The 16,330-nt window shown below is 35.2% G+C and overlaps 5 protein-coding genes and 2 non-coding genes across 9 annotated transcripts; 2 read left to right on the top strand and 5 right to left on the bottom strand.

Moving 5' to 3' along the window:
• Positions 1–152: 152 nt before the first annotated feature.
• Positions 153–2,718, bottom strand: LOC144838102 (large ribosomal subunit protein eL8-like; the record flags this gene model as incomplete). The annotated part of the gene is made up of 4 exons (XM_078693461.1): positions 153–328; positions 864–1,064; positions 1,589–1,809; positions 2,433–2,718. Coding segments are annotated over 4 exons (810 nt in total), but the record flags the coding sequence as incomplete, so codon positions are not given.
• On the bottom strand, positions 716–789 carry LOC144838887 (small nucleolar RNA SNORD36). The gene has a single exon (XR_013611725.1). It is a non-coding gene; the product is annotated as a small nucleolar RNA SNORD36 (small nucleolar RNA).
• Positions 1,321–1,394, bottom strand: LOC144838886 (small nucleolar RNA SNORD36). Its single transcript, XR_013611724.1, has one exon. It is a non-coding gene; the product is annotated as a small nucleolar RNA SNORD36 (small nucleolar RNA).
• A 2,403-nt stretch (positions 2,719–5,121) lies between the features above and the next one.
• LOC144837410 (mediator of RNA polymerase II transcription subunit 22-like) lies at positions 5,122–7,233 on the top strand. 3 transcript variants are annotated; one of them, XM_078692488.1, is made up of 5 exons: positions 5,122–5,140; positions 5,297–5,355; positions 5,800–5,958; positions 6,055–6,135; positions 6,553–7,233. In XM_078692488.1, exons 2-5 carry the CDS (start codon positions 5,305–5,307, stop codon positions 6,769–6,771), a joined length of 510 nt encoding a protein of 169 aa, XP_078548614.1. In that variant the 5' UTR covers positions 5,122–5,140; positions 5,297–5,304; the 3' UTR covers positions 6,772–7,233. The 3 variants fall into 3 exon arrangements, with proteins under 3 accessions (XP_078548614.1, XP_078548615.1, XP_078548612.1); XM_078692489.1 differs by lacking the exon at positions 5,122–5,140 and having other exon boundaries at positions 5,279–5,355; XM_078692486.1 differs by lacking the exon at positions 5,122–5,140 and having other exon boundaries at positions 5,325–5,342.
• Positions 7,234–7,699: 466 nt separating this feature from the next.
• Positions 7,700–8,434, bottom strand: LOC144837307 (uncharacterized). The gene is made up of 2 exons (XM_078692358.1): positions 8,244–8,434; positions 7,700–7,981 (listed from the first exon to the last, which is right to left on the bottom strand). The coding sequence occupies exons 1-2, from the start codon at positions 8,340–8,342 to the stop codon at positions 7,817–7,819; spliced, it is 264 nt and encodes an 87-aa protein (XP_078548484.1). The 5' UTR covers positions 8,343–8,434; the 3' UTR covers positions 7,700–7,816.
• Positions 8,435–8,813: 379 nt separating this feature from the next.
• Positions 8,814–11,572, bottom strand: LOC144838101 (3-hydroxy-3-methylglutaryl-coenzyme A reductase 1-like). The gene is made up of 5 exons (XM_078693460.1): positions 11,490–11,572; positions 10,860–10,988; positions 10,006–10,742; positions 9,173–9,235; positions 8,814–8,848 (listed from the first exon to the last, which is right to left on the bottom strand). The coding sequence occupies exons 2-5, from the start codon at positions 10,898–10,900 to the stop codon at positions 8,814–8,816; spliced, it is 876 nt and encodes a 291-aa protein (XP_078549586.1). The 5' UTR covers positions 10,901–10,988; positions 11,490–11,572.
• A 2,431-nt stretch (positions 11,573–14,003) lies between these two features.
• LOC144836766 (uncharacterized) lies at positions 14,004–15,992 on the top strand. Its single transcript, XM_078691614.1, has 4 exons — positions 14,004–14,025; positions 14,431–14,542; positions 14,828–15,184; positions 15,278–15,992. The coding sequence occupies exons 3-4, from the start codon at positions 14,837–14,839 to the stop codon at positions 15,332–15,334; spliced, it is 405 nt and encodes a 134-aa protein (XP_078547740.1). The 5' UTR covers positions 14,004–14,025; positions 14,431–14,542; positions 14,828–14,836; the 3' UTR covers positions 15,335–15,992.
• The last annotated feature ends 338 nt before the right edge of the window (positions 15,993–16,330 follow it).

The raw sequence follows: 16,330 nt of genomic DNA, 5'->3' as shown, positions 1-16,330 counted from the left end.
ACATTAAAGTTAAAACTAAAGTGAGGTAAAACTACTTTTTGAATGATCAAGACAAAACAAGTTTTAATATACAGACTACAATAACATCGTACAGTTGTATAAGCAAATGATAACATCACAACTTCAAACTAAAACAAAAGAGACTGACAAAGTAACTTTCTTTTCTTATTTCATTTTAATTTTACAGAGTAAAGACAGTTTTTCATATTTAGTCCTGTTTTTTTGTTTAAACTTTACTGGCGAGTTCTTTAGCTTTAAGACGCTCAAATTTGTCAATCTTGGCTTGGCTCTTCTTGCCAACTTGTCCACCTCCCCAATGGCGACGGATCTGCAAAAAAATTTATCAAATTATGAAAAATATAGCATTAAGTAATAGTGATGTAATCTAGACAAGTGATAGAGGTTTAAGTTTTTATGGTAGATACAGACAAAACCAGTCTTTTCAATTTACTTTGTCATATCACAGTTGTTAAGCTCTACACTATCAAACTAGTTTGTGCCCAAATATGGTAGTGATATGACATCACCATGTCCATATATGTGCACATCACATTTTTTTTACGTTTGATAGTGTAGACAGAGCTTTATATATTTAAGCTCAGTCTAAACTATAATAAAAGTTATGTGACAAAAAAATGTGATATGCCCATATTTGGGCACATCACACTTTTTTGTCAAACTAGTTTGGAAAGTGTAAACTTAAGGATGTGTTTGGCTTGCTCAGGGTTAAAAAGCTCAATAGTTAACCACATGTATAATTCAGGTGAAGAAATTCAAGCATCATTGCAAGCACTCTGTACAATACAATTATATTTCTATCATCACATTACGATTAAAAATAGTTTAGTGAAACAATGGCCTACCTCCTCAGATCTGTCATTGTAGTTGGTTCTGACAGCGTCAATGAGTTTGTTGAGGGAGCCCTTGTCCTCGCTGTTTACCTGGGTGAAAGCCAAGCATGTACATGTCTTCCTGTGAACCACTTGCCCGAGTCTAGCTTTGCCTTTCACAATGCAGTATGGCACGCCCATTTTGCGGCAAAGTGCTGGAAGCCACATGACGATCTATAATCATTTACCAGAAACAAAGAAGTTAACACTGCAGTTTCAATTAATTTCAACCACTAACTTTATTTTAATAAGTTTTAATACAGTAGAGAAGAGGCGACACCTTCGGGACCCAAAAAAATAGGCCCAAACAAAAGTGTCCCATAAATATCCTCGTCCATTTTATGGGAAAGTGTCCCAAAAAGGGTTCTACTGTACTTTATGTATATAAAATTAGAATAGAAAAAAAAGAATGGTATATTGAGTGCATGTGCTTGCTCAGTATTAAAAAGCTCGGTTTTTTATCCACATATAAATTCAGGTGAAGAAATTCAAACATCATTGCAAGCTAAAACTTCGTCTACACTATCAAACTTTATGTGACAAAAAAATGTGATGTGCCCACATATGGACATGACGATGTCATATCACTACCATATTTGGGCATATCACTACCATATTTGGGCATATCAAGCTTTTTTGTCAAACTAGTTTGATAGTGTAGACAGAGCGAAAAACAAAATAAAATCTTATAACCTCACCTCAATAGGTTCTACATCATGAGCGATGACAACTAATTGAGCCTTTTTAGACTCAATCAAACAAGTGACCGTGTTTACTCCCTGGCGTACAACTGGGGGACGCTTAGTTGGAGCACTTTCTTCGCCCTTTGCAGTTTTCTCAGCACGTTCTCGAAGACGAGCTTTCTTCTCCTCCTTGTTTTCAGGGCGGTACTTGTTCAGAAGACGAAATAATTGAGTAGCTGTAACAAATTGACCAAATTTAACATGGTAAGTATTAATTAATTTTCTGAATACAGACTTCTGAATACAGACATGTGGGTAGTATTAGTAATGCCAGGATGTGATATACACTCAACATGTTAGTAACTGTATTAAAGATTTATCCACCAACCAATTGAACTCATTATAGGCCTTTGGCTTATCAATGTACAGATATGAAAGTGATACGCCTCAGTTTGTAAAAGCTTATTTCATTTGCAACAATGCCATTCATTTAGCAAATATTCAAGTGCATCATTGGAGTATCACATTGATATACAGTATGCTTACGCTGGGGTAACATTTGATCTACATGAGGTGAACTTATAAATGTCGTAATAGCACTTATTTTCCAGTAAATCATGGGCTTAAAGCAGAATATAAGGGCTTGTTCTCGACACTGCTAATGCTCCATGAATCATTCTCAAAAAATGTAATCTGGTTTCAAAATAATATTGTATAAAAAAATTAACTCTCAATAAACCAATTATCAAATACTCAATAGTTATTTGCGTTACCAAGGCCACTGAAAATAGCGGAAACGTAGTAAATGAGTACTGGATAATTGGTTTATCGAAAGTTAAATCTCTTTTTCATTTATTACCTGTTTGCCTGTCAAGAGCCTGTGAAAACTGGTTGACACTTGGTGGAACCTTAAGTCGTTGATAAAGTACAGCTTTCTGTCTTTGTAAGCGTACATACTTGGGCCATCTTACAAAACGTGTCAAGTCACGTTTTGGTTGGATGTCTTGGCCAATACCAAAGTTCTTGGGTCGCTTCTCAAAGAGTGGGTTGACGACCTTTTTAGGTGCAGCGGTCTTTGCTGCGTAAGGTGCCGGAGCTACCTTCTTTCCCTTTGTTTTCTTGGCTTTTGGCTTTGAATTAAGAAAAAAATAATTTATAAATTTCACAGTATGTTTTAATATTTATGAGAGACTGCATATCTTATACATGCAATTATTATAGGCCTATGCATCAAATTGGTTAAAGCTTATTAGTTATATCAAACTTAGGCCTAGCTTTTATGTAACTGCTAGTTTATTCAGCCAAGTCTACAGTAGGTCTCTATCTAGATTGAGAGTAGGGGAGTAGCCTAGCCTAATAAAGTTACTGTTAGGAATTTATATTATTGGAACCATATGTGACCCGATCTGGCAAAACCCTCTCTTTGTCGGCAATTCAAAATTCACGTAATCAGTCAAAATACCTCCAAATCGACTACCCTGGCAGATTACATGTTTTTGCATTTTCGAAATATTTCACTATTTAAGAATACGTCTACCTGATTTAAACTCCCGAAATTTAACTAAAATTATGAAAAAAGAGAGTTTTAAAAACATGTATTTTCCTCAAGCCTAACAATTTATTCACGATCTACGCTAAAATGTTGCGTAAATTCAGTTGAAAGTTGCCGAGTTTTACGACATTTTGATCGCCAGTTCGCTGCACAATGTTGAAAGGTCACACATCAAAATAAAGCTCATCCATTTGACATTCCAAATATGGAAGTTTTAGGGCGGAGTTTAAAGAAGGAACCAATGAAAACTTTGATTTACTATGACATAATTTCAGAAAATTCGGTTCTTCGAAGTTTCTGGAACAGCGAACTGCGTGTGTTGCTATGGCGCATCATCGCAATAACAAACGTTATTGGTCAACGCGCTAGATGTTATACGCTCTACGCGCGGAAATAAAAAGTTGTTTACATTTTTGTGAGGTTATTTTTATTTTACACACTGCATGTCGTAAATTGGAATAAAAACGATTTTAATATTCAAAGTAAAGTCTTCTGCAATAGCTGTAGTGTGTATTTGTTTATTCCATAGTAAAATAGACAAGTCAAAAACAATTCACGTCATAAATTCAATTGTATTTTCTATATTTTTTTGGGCTAGGCCCTAGGCCTAATTTTATTTATTATGGTTGTAGGCTTACTAGGGCCTAGCTTTATATTTTGTCAATAGTTTTATTTATACATTTTATATATCCAATCGGCTCTTAATTATTTATTTATTTAATTTATTGTCCATTCCTTTCATATTAAATATTTTTTTAAATCATTGGATTCAAGCCCAAACATCACAGCGAATCTTCCACGTTATAAAAAAAACAAATGTAATCGTCAATACAATGTAATGTTAGCTTGCAATTAGCTGTGACTCTGCAAGGCGCCTAACTTGTCTAGGCTAACGCTAGCCCCCGTGTCGATGCACCGCTGCCATACACGGCCTGATGAACACCCATCATCAGTAGGTCTTACAGACGATGACGGCGAAAATCTGAATAGGCGCGCCTATCTAGGCCAAGCTAGGCCTGCTTGGTTTTTTGCTGTTGATATCGTAAACACTTCCGAAACCAGTTAACATTAGCTTGGTAGTTATAATGCTGCTTTTCAATAGTGCAAAATAGTTAATTCGAGTGACTAAATAGGTTAAAACGGCGTCTGAAATCAGTCAAATTGACCATAGTGTCCACGCTGCTGCTATATATCGCACACACTTCCTGGTATGACGTCATTGTGCCTTAGACCAAAATACCGCGTTGCTACGGAGTGAGTTTTCAGCGCGTATCAAAAAGAATTTCATTGCAAACTTCAAACGCGATTTTCTCGTAAACTAATTGAATGATTTGTAAGTGTTTAAAATATAATAACTTTTTAAATATTTACTCAATTTTTATGAAATAAACACCATTGCAAAGCTTATGATTCAAATAATCCAAATATATAAAAAAATACAAAATGAATATTTCCGACAAAAGTAGGGTTTTGCCAGATCGGGTCACATATTAAATGAATTATTATTGCAATTTGTACAAATATTTCATTGATTGTTTTAATTCTATTATTTAAGGCCTAAAACGAAATTCTCAAAACCAAATTATAGTGAAAACACAAATGAAATACTCATTCGATCTAGACGGACAACATATGATTTACAGTACTATCTACTCTCATAGTGACACCAACCCTGTGATCTGACTACGCGACTAAAGCTTATCCTTTCCTGTATGGTGATGTATGTATTGTTGGCCTAGATTAGATCAGACACGTATTCATATAATCTCATATAACATAGCTGTTCTAATATTTTAATATATCAAATTCACTTAACTTTAATTTTAAAATTCATATAATTTCATGAGATTACTAATAATTCAATTATTGACGGTGATTTTCTAGATATAAACAGATTTTTGCAGACATTATTCATTTACGAACACTCACCATTTTGGCCGAAGGTTGAGAGGCTGAGGGATTGTTTCATCAATGAAAAGTGCTCTATAGGCGACTCATTTAGTGTCTAAAATAAAGTATTATTCTACAATAGAATGGAAATATCATACAAAATAATTCATATTTCGTTACAAATATAACATTTAAAATAAATATATTTGTAATAACTCATAAAATAAAAATTTAAAATTGCATTTCATGAACTGCTTTTCTTTCATTTCTTTAAAATATAGGGGGCGCGATGGAAAAATTGAGACAAAACACAAGGGACAACGAGAGGTGCGTTTGGCACGTAAGTTGGCCTAGCATTTAGGCCTAGCTTTCATTATAAGCATAAATAATAACTAAATCGGAATCTAAAGTTTTAAAGTAGGCATATTCCCTAGAGTTCGATCAGGTATATCGTAACTCAGGCCTAGCTAGTATTTTAAGGCCCTCTCTCTATTATTATTTTATACTTTATAGCCTAGCTAGGAGCTAGCTAGGCCACAAAGAAGTGTAGCGGTGTCTGACCATTTCGGCCACCATACCAGTCATTTCGGCCGCCCGTTATAGAATGGTGCCCCACATTCATGGCACGTCACCGAAATGCACTTCACTGTTTTCTATTACAGTAGACCTAGGCCTACATATTGTTGATGAATACTGTCAGTGTAACTGAACCACATTGATTGGAATTGAAAATATTGAATTTAATTAAATAATAATTGTAATTTGTATACTTTTTTTTATACAGCTTTTGGTAAATATTATAATATTAATAATGGCACAGGCTGGACAACGTTCCTCCATACCTCAAAGTAAAGACCATCTATTAAGATCATACAACAAGAGACTCAAAGATGACGTTAGATCAATGCTCGAAAATTTCACAGAAATAATCAAACTTGCAAAAGTATGTCAACTACAATTTATATTATTAATGATATTTTCGTACACTTTTCAAACCTGCATAATGGCTTTTACTCTAATCTAACCCTAATTTTTATAGGTTGAAGAAGTTGGTCAAGTATCACAGCAAACACAAGGGGAACAAGACCATAATGAAATGCAAGTGAGAGCTGCAAATATAGTAAGGACAAACTTAAATCACTGACAACTTGATTGGCTGATTCGCTCCGTGCTTCTGATTGTTGTAGTTCAGAGTGTTTGTATTTGCTGACATGTTATTAATAGTCTGTCAAAAATAGGTATCAAAAAGTAATAATAATATTTATTTGGTCACTAATGAAATAACCAGGAGTGAGAATAGAAACAAAAACAGATTCTGCACTCACTCTTAAGTAGTTCATAATTGTATTTAAGCTGTCAAAATGGGGGAGTGTGCACCCCAGCCTGGTGCCTATTAGTAATCCCAAGTCATGTATGTTTTATTTAGCAACATGGGTACAAATCTGGTGGAAGATACCTTCATTGTACAAATAATGACATTTGTAAAGTGTAATGTAAAATTTCGTACATAATTTTTGTAAATTAATATTGTATTCAGGTTCGAGCTGGTGAATCCCTGATGACACTCGTAGCCGACATCAAGCAGTTTCTTATTCTAAATGACTTTCCATCAGTTAATGAAGCCATTACCAAAAGGTCACGTTATTTAAAGGGAGTACAGACAGATATTGATGTAAAACTCATACAGCTTCGGGATGACCTCACAAAGGACCTATATGACATTGAGGAAGAGTACTACTCTTCACGTTACAAATGAATACTGCACAGGAGCATTAATGGGTACAGCCAGCAAACAACGTGTACACTTATGATATGACCTCGCTAATATGACCCCTACACAACTTTGAAGAAGAGTACTACTCTTCATGTTACAAGTGAATACTGCACAGGAGCATAAATGGGTACAACCAGCATAGATGATGTAAAAGAATGTGTACACTTATGATATGACCTCTCTAAAGAAGTGTACTATGTTTCTTGTCGCCAACGACTACTATCTGGCTACACAAAATAAATGAGTACAGCCAGATATTGACCCAAGTCATTTTAGAATGCCCTCTCAATTGGTATAATGTTGCGAATGATTTATAATATTAAGTTACCAAAATGATATGGAAAAGAGCTTCATTTTGAGATTTATGTGTGCCCTTCTCATCTGCAGTTTGTATTCTGTTGGTACTGTGTGGTAAATTGTAAATAAATGAAACCGATACTGTAATGATGCTATTTTATGTTTTTTTTTTCTTTTATTAACAGAAAAAAAAACAGTTACAACACAACTGAACTACAGTACAGTAGAACCTTCGTATTACGTTCCCTGGATTTTTATGTACGCATAAAATGACCGATGACGTCATTGCTTTTAGTACAGTATATAAAATATAATTTTTGCAGTACATACGGATGATTGTAAAATATACATTTAAAACAAATAACAGGCTTCTAGGAGGGGTTTTATGGTTTGGACGAATCCCTTTTCACAGTGAAGCCCCCTTTAAGTACTTTGTGTCCGAACCCCATTGTCCAATCCTAGCTACAGCCTTGATAACAATTATTTTTTATACCTAATAATTCTAATATATTGCGGTATACTGAATAAACAAAAATTACAAAGTGAAAAATGTGATATTATATTATTAATATAATATTACATTTATTATCATTAAAGTCGTGTGCATGGAGATGAATACGGTATTCATGTGTCTAATAATAATGAAATTAGAATATACAGAACATTGAAATAATTGGTTTCTTGCAATTAAAACTCCTGCAGTGTGAACGTGAAGTGTGGGAGGAGCCCTCTAGTGTTTGGAACCTCTGGTGAACTTTTGGTGTGCAGCCGAAAAATGATGTGCGGTCATTGCTGCGCTAACAGACAGTTCTCCGCCTATGAGAACACCCATTATTACTTCAGCAAAAGCATCTCTGCTGTTCTTTTCGGGCAGTTGTAACATACTAAGACACGTCTAAAATACAAGGAAAACATTCTGTTAAAATGTCACCGTACAATACTTGTACAACTACAACGTATGATGTGAGAGAGAATTTATATTCTCGACATGACTATACATACAAATTTTCTTTTGCAGAAAACAAATGAAATGCATATAAAAATTAAGTTTTAAACTTCCTTTAAACAGAACAGAAGTTTAGGTCACTAAAATTACAAGGGAAACAAACAATCATTTATAAATTAATTGTGCCAAAAAAAAATTAAACGGTACTTACATTTTGAGAAGGCAGACCAGTGCCGCCTCCAATAGTTGCAACCATCATTGATGGAATAGTTGTGCGTACCCGAATATCACCTTCTGGTGTTTTAATCATCTCTGTACTACCAACTTGAGATTCGGCCACGCAAGCAACGTCTTGTCCGCATGCAATATAAATGGCGGCCAACCCATTAGAGGCATGGCATGTTATTCCTACATTATTTTTTAAAAGTTTTTTTAATTATATTGATTATTAGTTTTTTGTAATTAGATATTGTTTAAAAAAACCCAATATGTTTTTGCCAGGGAGAGATTTTCTTCAAAAATGGTGCCGAATACCTTATCGTCGGGCCTCGTCGTACGACGCTGTCAGATTTGGCCTTACTTCACCACCAGTAACACAAGAAGACACAACATCGACGCGCGCGTAAAAAAGGTGTACATTACCATCTGGATTTAAATGCGCGCGTTAGATAGTATCATTTTAGTACCAATCTGTGGTGTTACTGACAATCAACGCATAATCGTCAATAACCATAGAACACAATGTTCATAACCATATCATTTATCATAACATTTATCATGATCAATTATTTGCACAAGTTACATGCAAGTGTTTATCTATAGATATAGAATATACATACAAAATAAACACTATTTAGACCTTGTTCAGACATTGTGGTTTGTACGAGATAAGGTCACTTTCGATCTTAGGAGAGAGGGTGTAACATTGTATAATATAATGTGTATAACTCTATGTCACGAGACATTCATGATAAAGTACAGACATTAGACAGTACATATTGAACTTTTGAAAAAAACTGTATGCAATGCGCAATGAATAGTTTTCAACGGTAATGAATAATTTAACGTGGGATGTATTCAAGGGAATTTCACGTAACATAAACATAATACTACTTTTTGAAAAGAATGATTTAAACTTGCCTTTCACTCCTTGCATGTACTGAGTAACCATCACTGATTCGCTCAAAATAATCAAATTTTCAACTGGTAAATAGAATATGAGTATTAATCAGAATAATGTTAAAAATTGAAAAGGTTCATACGTTTTTATAATTTAATAATACATTTAAACAAATAATATATTTAATAAACTTAACATTAAAAGTAATAATTATAATAAACAGGAAAATAGTTGACAAATTGAAATGACACAATTCAAATTATTGCAAATTGAAGTGTTTGTCGAAGATAATCCATGGACAAATTAAACACATTATTTCATTTGTCCATTTTAATCCAAAAAAATACAATTCTGTGGCTGGATGTCAATGGAGATACAAATAAAATAAGCACTGAAAAAATGACAATGCTGTGGGTATCAGTGGCTGAATGTCAATGGAAATACAAATAAAATAAGCACTGAAAAAATGACAATGTTGTGGGTATCAGTGGCTGGATCTCAATGGAGATACAAATAAAATATGTACTGAAAAAATGACAATGCTGTGGGTATCAGTGGCTGGATCTCAATGGAGATACAAATAAAATATGTACTGAAAAAATGACAATGCTGTGGGTATCAGTGGATGGATCTCAATGGAGATACAAATAAAATAAACACTGAAAAAATGACAATGCTGTGTGTATCAGCTAAATAAAAACAATAAACTAAAACAATCACAAAGAAATTTCAGAGCTTATTAAATAACACTAACTTTTTTTTCAATGCAAGTGAGCGTATACTTGGAGATAGTAAAAAAAATAATTTTATTTGATATGAAAGAAAATGCATAATATGTATTTCGAAGAAGTACCTGTTGTTCTTAAAATCTGTTCAACATAATCTTTAGGACAGATAACTTCACCAGTCACGTAAAAACTTCTTGAATTCGTAAAAGGCCCACTGTTATGGTCAAACCCAACTGCGTTAAGCCACCATTTCTGTGGTTGAACAGGTGCTTCTTGGAGTAGCTCTCTAATAGCCACATTGGCAGCCGTTGTGCTTCTATAGCCTGGTTCAGCAGAAACTTTTCCACTTTCGTACACAAACTTAGTGAGCACTTTATTACCGTGTAATGTAGCTGATGTTTGTTTTAACTTTCCATGACTGCTAGCAGTTTCTGCAGCCTTCTTAACTATATCAAATATCTCGGGACAATTAAACCACTGGAAAAAGTTGTTTGCGTCAGATATGTTTCCGAAACAGAATTCTGGAGACAATAGAACAGGTTTCTCAACGACAACGGTATTGACGCCTCCACAAGCACTGACCATTTTGCAGCCTCTTGAGTAGGAGGCTACTAACGCAGCTTCAGTTGTAGCCATGGGGACAGAGTAAGATCCCTTGGCGTACATACCATTTACGTCGACGTTGACGACTCCAATTGGAATCTTCACGGTTCCAATATACTTCTCAATGTTGTGTGTGTATACATCATCTTTTTGTACATCGTCCAAAGCTGTTAGATCGAATGTTTCCAGATTGTTAATATACCTCTGACGGTTTAACGTTGCAGCACTGGTGGTATCGTCAACCAAATTTTGTTTGTTTCTATAATTAAAAGGGTATAATACAGTGGTTTTTATGGGTTTATTTATCATTATATATATATATTTTTTTTTTTAGAACAGTTTGCAAAACTTTCACGGCGCAAATTGTAAAACTCACGGTTGGATTTTTGCAGGATTCTTGGATTCTTTAGAGGTCATATAATCATCATTATGATGTCCATTATTGGTGTGCCTCAAAAAAGTAATATATCTCCTAGGAAGATGACACGAAACCACCTTCTGCAAACTAAATAACTTTGACATAATCTGTTTCGTAAAAAGTGTACATACATTTGACGACATTACATTATAACACTTTCATTTATGATATCAATCAAATATATTTTTTCATGTAGGTCTTGTCAGTCTATAATGCTTTATTCACGGTCGTAATTCGCATTAAATCAGCTAGTATGCCTAGCAACTCATTCCTACCGTTAAAGGCTAGTGTGCTGTTATCTCATAAGCCTACGGTTGAATATTGTTCTAGTTTACTACTTAACATGCTAAGCTTAAGCCATATTATAACTTATGACGGATAAGAAAGTTTTCTTGTTTGATAATTCTCTACCAATTAGGCCTATTGTGCCTTAATTAAAAACCAACCCATGCCTACATTTCGCTCCCGTAACAACGAAATAAAATCGAAATGTTATACCTTTAGTGTCTATTTTTATAATAAACATATTATATTCGTGGCATTGTTTTTTTCACAAAAAATACCTGTAAATGCTGTAAATATACGTACTACAATATTGTGAATCCTTGAGTTTAGAAAAAGACGGTTAGTAGGCCTCCGAGTAAGTCGAACTAGCTGGACTAGCCTTCGAGTAGACGAAGAGAGTGAGTCTATCAGGTATTTAGATTATCAGATATCGAGTATGTTTCTAAGCCAATAATATGTCTTGTTACGAAATGTTGATTTTAACCTTAATACTAGATGTGATTATAGTACAGCAACTAAAAGCGTTAGGCCTATACAATGCAGTTTCAAATGATTAAATATGTTTACAAAAATCTTATTAATAGTTGAAATCACAATTTATTTTAAAATCAGATATTGTTTAGTCGCACTAAAAAATAATTGATATAGCTCCATGTTTTGAAACATATTTGATCATGTTCGAACACAATCAATGAGTACACGTGACACTTGTTGACGAACTTGTGTCGATTGGAATCAATGCGCATCGATTATTATAAAAATAATGTTGATATAAAGTTTGCGGTACACCCAGTGAGGTAAGTAAAGCCTTCGGCTATATAAAATCATTGGGTACACCTCGTATATAGTTCTGAAAAGAACTGTTTCTATTTATAATGTAATGTAATTGGTAAAGCATTGTTTCGATATGGGGGGATATCCAGGATAATAACAACTCCCTGGCGGTGAACTACGATGCTTTCTGTGTTCAAGCCATGTCACGTACTGAGCAATACGTTTCTAAATAAAACAACGGTTACGGCCTTGTGGGGGGCGGTAATGAGGCTATGGGTCGGTTATTCCCTTGTACCCATCAAAGACCGGTATTGGTTAGAATTTACCTCCCACATAGTCTGAAAATACCGTTTTCATCTTTTAATATGTTTTACAACAAACCATGGAGTTAATTATATTTCTTCATGACACTTTAGGTAGACCTACTGGTAATAATTCAAAAGCAGAATAATAATATGACGAAAGCTCTGGTGACGTAGGTGGTAGTATATAGTCCTGTGAGTTAGCGCCGCCTAGTGTTCGAATGGGAATAATTAACAAGAACTGTTTAATTCACCAAATGAAGTGATTAAGGTATAATGATGATATACAGTATTTATCTTTATTTCACCATTGATTGTATTCTTATAAGATTGGTTACCGAAGCAAATAAGGCAATTAATGAACATTGTTAGGAAGATCGATTGGGGCCCGTAAACGGTGATTGAGGCTTGGTAACCAAGGCCAGGATTACAATCAGACTCGGGTGGTCGATACCTGAAGCAGGTTCATTTTTCTGATCATTTATTCTTCAGATTAGGCTTACGTAACCTGCTGTTTTCTTTGATATTAATTCAGTGTTATTACAGGTAGCTGGAAATTTACTTCACGCATAAAAAATGACGATTCCGTACTCTCTGAGGAAATTATAAGAATTGCAATCGATCTTGTTGGCTAAAATAAATCTGGATAATGCAGTAGAATTATTCATAACTTGGTGGTTGATTATCTGAAGCTGCTACAGAGGCCTACGACGGACTTTCTCTTACTATACAAAGTGGAATTTACTGTATAGTTTTTAAAATGGTTGCAAAATCCTGCAGATTATCGAAACGTTGTGAGCGAGATTTGTCACAAGAATTGATGGCAGTAGACGAAGAACTAGCGTCGCTAGACACCGTCGGATCTGACTCAGTAAAAACCCAGTTCAATTGCGAGTTGTGTGGATGGATTTTGAATGAACGAATAAGTTACCGTAAAACGCACGTAACAAATCGCGCGGCACTGAAATCGCTAGAAGCCAGGCACAATTTCCTTGGTTACGAGTCGACGCCACAGATAGATTACAATTTTCATCATTATAGCAACCTTAGAAAATATATGGAGCAATACAGACGGTATAATACATGTTCTGGTCCGCTTCGAAGCGTGACCGAATCGGGTGATGATAAACGATACAAAACACTTTATTATACAGATGATCCATCATACCACAAGCCAATTAAATTGGAATCAACAGGACGTAAGTCTAGACACTGCAATACAAAGTTGTCTCAATATCACGGAATGCCAACTAACTTGGACGAGACACCTGCACTCTCTAACGATTTACTTAAGAAACAGTTATCTATGGGATCCATAGCAGTGGATGTTCTTCGACATCATGCAGTAAACCAGGCGAATTCGTACGGTGCTAATACTCAGGATATTCCCGTTATAAACATGATTCGACGTAATTTGAATCTTACTCCGGGAAGAACAACTCCCGCTCGTCCCCAGTTGCCATACTTCCCAACTCAGACGCCGAAGTTGTCGAGTCGTCACACAATTCTTCATAATCGAGCACTCGGGTAAGGTTAAAATGTAAACACTTGTTTAAAATCAATGTGTATTGAGTATGGAATCGAGTCTTTATTGGCGTGAGCACATATTTCTTTAACTTTGTTGATATCTATCTTCTTTGGTTTGGTTGTGATTTTTCAATTTGTTTGTTGTGATTTTCAGTTATTTCTCGGATCGATCGAAGACCATAGACTTACAGAAGCGTGTAATGTTTCTACGACTTGCATTTGAACGACGCTAATGAGTAAGTTGCGTGACGTAATCTAACTCATAATCTAATCTTATTAGGCCTACGCCTACGTGTCGTTCACACACTTTTGCACTTCCAATTGGTTCTTATATTGTATCTCCACAGGGCGGATCCAGGGTGAGCTCTACCGGGTTTTTGAATCTAAAATGAAATTATGAACTATACTTTTGATGTATTTTTGAAAGATTATAATTTATTATATTTTAGCCCTCTCCGTTAAAAAAAACACTGGATCCTCCCCAGATCTCTTATTAACCTTTCAATAATAATACTATAAAGGTAAAACTTACAACCTAATTGTGGGCGCATAAAGATATTTAGAAAATACGATATAGAAAACCGTAGTTTAAAACATTTATAAAGGAGGTAATGTTAATGCGCCTCCCTAATTATTTGCAGATTGTTTGGAAACACACCCGGAATTGTACGCAGACAAACTCCTTCGCATTCGTACGATCTGTACTCTCGACTTGTCAACGCTGTCACGTATTTACGCGCTGTCAAGGAAAAGGTAAGTTGAGGAAAAATATGGGAAAGACAATCGACGACTGTACGCCGCGATTGACGTGTCGTCGATCGTCGTCTGGACCTAGGAACAACCAAAACTGAGGGAGAGAATGAAGTAGCGCGTCTCAACTTTCCCGCGTACGCACAATGAATCAGAATTAACATGACGCCAGTCGTCGTAAATCGAAAGCTTCCTCCTTTCAGTTTTAAAGTCGTCACCCTGTTGACTGAAGTAACTCAGGAAGCATCCAAGCTTTCTGATGATTTATTGTCATGTTCTTTTCTTTAGGACTTTCAAATGTTAAACGACAGCTTAATTCCCATACGAAGCAAATCGCCAAACTTGAGTCAAGTTTGGATCCGTGGAAAACGATTTCTTACTCCAGGATTAGTTGATGAAGAAGGAGAACTTTCAGCAGATTGGTGCTTACCTCCACTACCAAAACAAAATGCCCCGACAAGTCACCATATAGGAGTGAAGTTGCCAGTGTTTATGCGCAGGAGGCACACCGTGCGACAAACCATACCGTCTACTGAAAGTATTCGTCAAGGGGATAACTTCTACAGATTTTCACTGAAAGGAAACGCAACTGGAAAAAAAGATGACGCAAGGCCGTGTAATAGCAGAGAGATATCAAACACTCCGGTATAATTTGTAACCGTTAATACATTTATGTAATAACATTTAATTAAATACGTTGTTTAATATTTATTTTGTTATTATTTGATAATTTTTTAGATATGGCTTGACTGCAACGAAAGTATTTCATCTAGTTCTGCTGGTATCAGAGGATAACATAAAGCCGAACATGGGTGTATAATGATGTCACTTTCTCCGTGAATGACGTGTAACAATGCCTAGGCAATCGAACTTTGATACATTAAAAGAGGCAAAAAAAAAGAGAACTGAACCAATAGCGTATTAAATAAGCCTACATTAGATCCTCCTATTCAGGGACACTTTCCCGTGAAACGAACGAAGACAAGATATCCATTATTGATTCAACAGACATCCCTAAAAAAATATGTACTATATTAGAAAACATTTCATATATTGGATTATTAATTAAGAGACATTAATTTATTGCAAATATTTCAATTCTAGAATATTGAAATCAGTATGTCTACACACTTGGTAGTTTCTTTTATTTACTTACACTACCATGCAACACAATATAAATTGGTATTCACTATTCACTTCACACTTTGAATTGAAATACGATGTGAGTGTGTGCGCACACACGCGCAACCGAACAACCGGTGAGCGGTAATTTTAAATATACATTGTCACCATGCGTTCTTGAATAAATAATTTTAAAGAGATTTTTAAAAAAAAACAAATTTAAACAAACATAATGGCGTAATGGAGCCACACATGGTCAATGTTGGATTTAAACATTACCACCAACATCAATTAGGCCTAGGCATATTTATACCCTCAGCTAGGCCTAGACTAGGCTAGACATGCATACAATGCCAGGGCGAGAGGCATGCATACAGCACAGGCTAGGCACCCAATACAGATTTTGATAAAGACATAGCCTAGGCTAGCTTTAACATACCTTCTGTTCCAAGTTCGACAGTACTGTTAGGCCTAGGCCTATGTTATTTCCTCTATTAGTCACAAGTGGCCATTGGGCCTTTGTTGTCTGTTTTGCTTGTCTATTTTCTTCGAATAATCAATTAAAATCAATTTATTTATATCAAGGAGTGAGATGGTAAACTCCGGGGTGGGTAAACTGTGCGCGTGTAGTAATTTTTGTTGTCTGCTAAAACAAGTTTGACAAACGTT

Source organism: Antedon bifida, chromosome 3, assembly GCF_963402885.1.
Source record: "Antedon bifida chromosome 3, ecAntBifi1.1, whole genome shotgun sequence".
NCBI lineage: Eukaryota > Metazoa > Echinodermata > Crinoidea > Comatulida > Antedonidae > Antedon > Antedon bifida.
The sequence above is the reverse complement of the archived record's forward strand: the minus strand, read 5'-3'. Positions and strand labels throughout refer to the sequence as shown.

Excerpts from the sequence above, each read along its gene's own strand:
- LOC144837410 (XM_078692488.1), top strand. The coding sequence starts at position 5,305 with ATGGAAAAATTGAGACAAAACACAAGGGACAACGAGAGGTGCGTTTGG. Across the intron at positions 5,356-5,799 it reads ACGAGAGGTGCGTTTGGCAC|CTTTTGGTAAATATTATAAT; the intron begins GTAAGTTGGCCT and ends TTTTTTATACAG. Across the intron at positions 5,959-6,054 it reads AAATAATCAAACTTGCAAAA|GTTGAAGAAGTTGGTCAAGT; the intron begins GTATGTCAACTA and ends TAATTTTTATAG.
- LOC144837307 (XM_078692358.1), bottom strand. The coding sequence starts at position 8,342 with ATGATTAAAACACCAGAAGGTGATATTCGGGTACGCACAACTATTCCA. Across the intron at positions 7,982-8,243 it reads CTGGTCTGCCTTCTCAAAAT|ACGTGTCTTAGTATGTTACA; the intron begins GTAAGTACCGTT and ends CTTGTATTTTAG.
- LOC144838101 (XM_078693460.1), bottom strand. The coding sequence starts at position 10,900 with ATGACCTCTAAAGAATCCAAGAATCCTGCAAAAATCCAACC. Across the intron at positions 10,743-10,859 it reads AATCCTGCAAAAATCCAACC|AAACAAACAAAATTTGGTTG; the intron begins GTGAGTTTTACA and ends TTTTAATTATAG. Across the intron at positions 9,236-10,005 it reads ACAGATTTTAAGAACAACAG|TTGAAAATTTGATTATTTTG; the intron begins GTACTTCTTCGA and ends TCTATTTACCAG.
- LOC144836766 (XM_078691614.1), top strand. The coding sequence starts at position 14,837 with ATGTTAAACGACAGCTTAATTCCCATACGAAGCAAATCGCCAAACTTG. Across the intron at positions 15,185-15,277 it reads GAGAGATATCAAACACTCCG|ATATGGCTTGACTGCAACGA; the intron begins GTATAATTTGTA and ends ATAATTTTTTAG.